The sequence below is a fragment of the Choloepus didactylus genome, chromosome 13, assembly GCF_015220235.1.
Source record: "Choloepus didactylus isolate mChoDid1 chromosome 13, mChoDid1.pri, whole genome shotgun sequence".
NCBI classification, from domain to species: domain Eukaryota; kingdom Metazoa; phylum Chordata; class Mammalia; order Pilosa; family Megalonychidae; genus Choloepus; species Choloepus didactylus.
In genome coordinates, this window is record NC_051319.1 from 62,141,406 (window position 1) to 62,145,207 (window position 3,802).

The 3,802-nt window shown below is 47.1% G+C and overlaps 1 protein-coding gene across 1 annotated transcript; it reads left to right on the plus strand.

Moving 5' to 3' along the window:
- The first annotated feature begins 640 nt into the window (after nucleotides 1-640).
- LOC119507726 (protein FAM170A-like) lies at nucleotides 641-1,180 on the plus strand. The gene has a single exon (XM_037800901.1). The coding sequence runs from the start codon at nucleotides 641-643 to the stop codon at nucleotides 1,178-1,180; it is 540 nt and encodes a 179-aa protein (XP_037656829.1).
- Nucleotides 1,181-3,802: the final 2,622 nt, after the last annotated feature.

Sequence of the window (3,802 nt, forward strand, 5' to 3'; positions counted from 1 at the left end):
TCATCTGCTCTGAAAATAGTGCACTTTCGTATACAGTATTTATCATCCACTTGCTGCTTCATTCACAAAGTATTCTGTTCTTCATAGAGCTTCACAGAGCTGTGTTCATATACATGTACTCCAGTGCTCTAAGTCTTAACAGTCTCGTGTCTAACAACACACACCATTCCTGCACTCACTCACATGTACTTTCACATGACAGATTGAACATACACACACTCAATAACCATTGAGTTACAGGATAGGACTGGAACATCCATATAATTCCATGAGACATACCACACTACTCACTCCCACAAATCTATACCACATACACACCTCAAATAACATATACAGAATTCTAAGACACTGCATGCACATTTACTTCCATTCCACATACTCACACAGATACACTCTCAAGGCCATCTTTACTCCAACAGACGTCACACGTGTTCAAGTTTTCTTACGTTTGAAATTTTACTTCCCAGGAACCCAACAATTCCATCAGGATGGCCACTCTCTTGGCCCCTATGAGATGCCTCAACCTCAGGACTCGGAGCAAGAGGAGACTTCCTCCCCCTTTCCATATATCTCCTTTCCATTTCATAGAGTCGAAAAGAACTGTACGTCCCCAGCACATGTGACAAAAAAGTAAAGGGTCATGAAAATTTACTACATGTGTGTCCAAATGAAAAGGGGTGTAGCTGTCTTAGGGGATTCAGAGGAAGGAGTGGAGCCCCCCCAAAAGAAGACAAAAATGGAAGAAATGACCTTTCCTGAAAAGATCCATACAGGAGTCACTCACTCCTATGTGCCTACTAGAGAACTCTTAACCGACAGTGAGTCCAGCTTGGAGGGGGAGGCCCAAGAGGATAGGCAGGAGGCTGACAGAGCTGAGCCTCCTGCTCTGGAGGAGGATTCCAGGGCCAAAACACCTGACTGGCTAGTGGCCCTGGACAGTGGCTTCAGGTGCATGGGCTGTTGCCGGGTCTTCCCCAGCCTGGAGGTCCTTCAGGAGCATGTGGAGCATGGGATCGATGAGGGCTTCAGCTGCCATGCCTTCCATCTTGCCTTGACTTGGCTAAAGAGCAAGAAGAGCAGGAAAGGGAATAAGAGGAGGAAGAAGAAGAAAATAAAGAGGATGATATCTGGAAGCCATTGGGAAAAAACTTGGGGCATGAGGACATCCTCATGCAAATAGACTATTTTTCAACCCCTAAAAGGGAGAAGGTGAACCAAGTCAGACTCTACTGCAAGGCCTCTGCCTTCTCGAAGCATGCCTACAACCACCACCACCACCATTAGGGCCAGCAAACTTCTTTTAATAATACCCACTGCTTTCCCCAGAAGGAGCGAGAAGCAGACAGATCACACCATGCAGAAAAGCAAACATCCTCATACGAATTAAAGAACATTGAACATCAGTATACCACTACTACAACTAGAATTGAGAAAAGGACAAGGAGACATTTTGGGAGTGGAACTGCTGTAGGCCAGACCATTGAAGAGGTGAGAACCCCAGGAGAAGGAGAGAAACCCAATAATGCTTGGGACTTAGGGTTCTAACAAGAGGTGGGATCTGCAGATGGGAACTTCACCAGAGATGTCTGTCAAGCTCCAAAAATCACTGTGGTAGAGACAGAGAACTTCTTTCGAAAGAATACATGCTTTAAGGTAAAGCACTTGGTTGATGACAAATCAATGAGAATGTTTCCTTTCCATGTCCTTTGAGGGAATGGGTAAGAACGCCTGTGTAGAATTTCAGCCAAACAGAGGAGGCTGGGCCCATCATTCCTTGGTATAACAAGGGTTCATGACAGTCACATCCCCTCTAGGTTTATTCCCTGGCCTGGCTCCCTTCCAGGAGGAACTGTCCTGAAGACAGAGCAGTTTCAATGTCAGTTCAGTTGTCAAAGCCTTTGCTATGCTTCTTTGCATCTATCCACATTGCCTCTCAGGGGTTAATCAGGGACATGGCACAAAAATGGATTCTCAAAATATTTTTTTTCATTCATTTTCAATCTTTAGTAAAGCTCATTTGAAGCCAAATCTTATGGAAATAATGGATTTTGAAAGTCTCTTTATTGTTAAATAAAATATCGTGTATTTTGAGGCGGGGCAAGATGGCAGACTGGTGAGCTGTATGTTTTAGTTACTCCTCCAGGAAAGTAGGTAAAAAGCCAGGAACTGCGTGGACTGGACACCACAGAGCAATCTGTCTTTGGGCATACTTCATACAACACTCATGAAAACGTGGAACTGCTGAGATCAGCGAAATCTGTAAGTTTTTGCGGCCAGGGGACCCGCGCCCCTCCCTGCCAGGCTCAGTCCCGGGGGAGGAGGGGCTGTCAGCTCCAGGAAGGAGAAGGGAGAATTGCAGTGGCTGCTCTCATCGGAAACTCATTCTACTGATTCAAACTCCAACCATAGATAGACTGAGGCAAGACACCAGAGACTCTGAGAGCAGCCAGCCCAGCAGAGAGGAGACGGGCATAGAAGGAAAACAACACGAGAAGCTCCAAAGTAAAAGCAGAGGATTTTTGGAGTTCTGGTGAACACAGAAAGGGGAAGGGCGGAGATCAGGCCTTGAGGCGCATATGCAAATCCCGAAGCAAGGCTGATCTCTCTGCCCAGGGCACCTTTCCTTAATGGCCCTGGTTGCTTTGTCTATTAGCATTTCAATAACCCATTAGATCTCTGAGGAGGGCCGTTTTTTTTTTTTTTTTTAAATCCTTTTTGCTTTTTCTAAAACAATTACTCTAAGAAGCTCAATACAGAAAGCTTCAAAGAATTGAAATTTGGGCACGTCAAGTCAAGAGCAGAACTAAGAGAGCTCTGAGACAAAAGGCAATAATCCAGTGGCTGAGAAAATTCACTAAACAACACAACTTCCCAAGAAAAGGGGGGTGTCCGCTCACAGCCACCATCCTGGTGGACAGGAAACACTCCTGCCCATCGCCAGCCCCATAGCCCAGAGCTGCCCCAGACAACCCAGTGTGACGGAAGTGCTTCAAATAACAGGCAGACACCACAAAACTGGGCGTGGACATTAGCCTTCCCTGCAACCTCAGCTGAATGTCCCAGAGCTGGGAAGGGGGAGCAGTGTGAATTAACAGAGCCCCATTCAGCCATCATTTGAGCAGACTGGGAGCCTCCCAACACAGCCCAGCAGCCCAGAACTGCCCTGGGGGGACGGCACTCACCTGTGACATAGCACAGTCATCCCTCAACAGAGGACCCGGGGTGCACAGCCTGGAAGAGGGGCCCACTTGCAAGTCTCAGGAGCCATACGCCAATACCAAAGACTTGTGGGTCAGTGGCAGAGACAAACTGTGGCAGGACTGAACTGAAGGATTAGACTATTGCAGTAGCTTTAAAACTCTAGGATCATCAGGGAGATTTGATTGTTAGGGCCACCCCCCCTCCCCGACTGCCCAGAAACACGCCCCACATACAGGGCAGGCAACACCAACTACACACGCAAGCTTGGGACACCAATTGGGCCCCACAAGACTCACTCCCCCACTCACCAAAAAGGCTAAGCAGGGGAGATCTGGCTTGTGGAGAACAGGTGGCTCGTGGACGCCACCTGCTGGTTAGTTAGAGAAAGTGTACTCCACGAAGCTGTAGATCTGATAAATTAGAGATAAGGACTTCAACTGGTCTACAAATCCTAAAAGAACCCTATCAAGGACAGCAAATGCCACGAGGCCAAAAACAACAGAAAATTATAAAGCATATGAAAAAACCAGACGATATGGATAACCCAAGCCCAAGCACCCAAATCAAAAGACCAGAAGAGACACACCTAGAGCAGCTACTC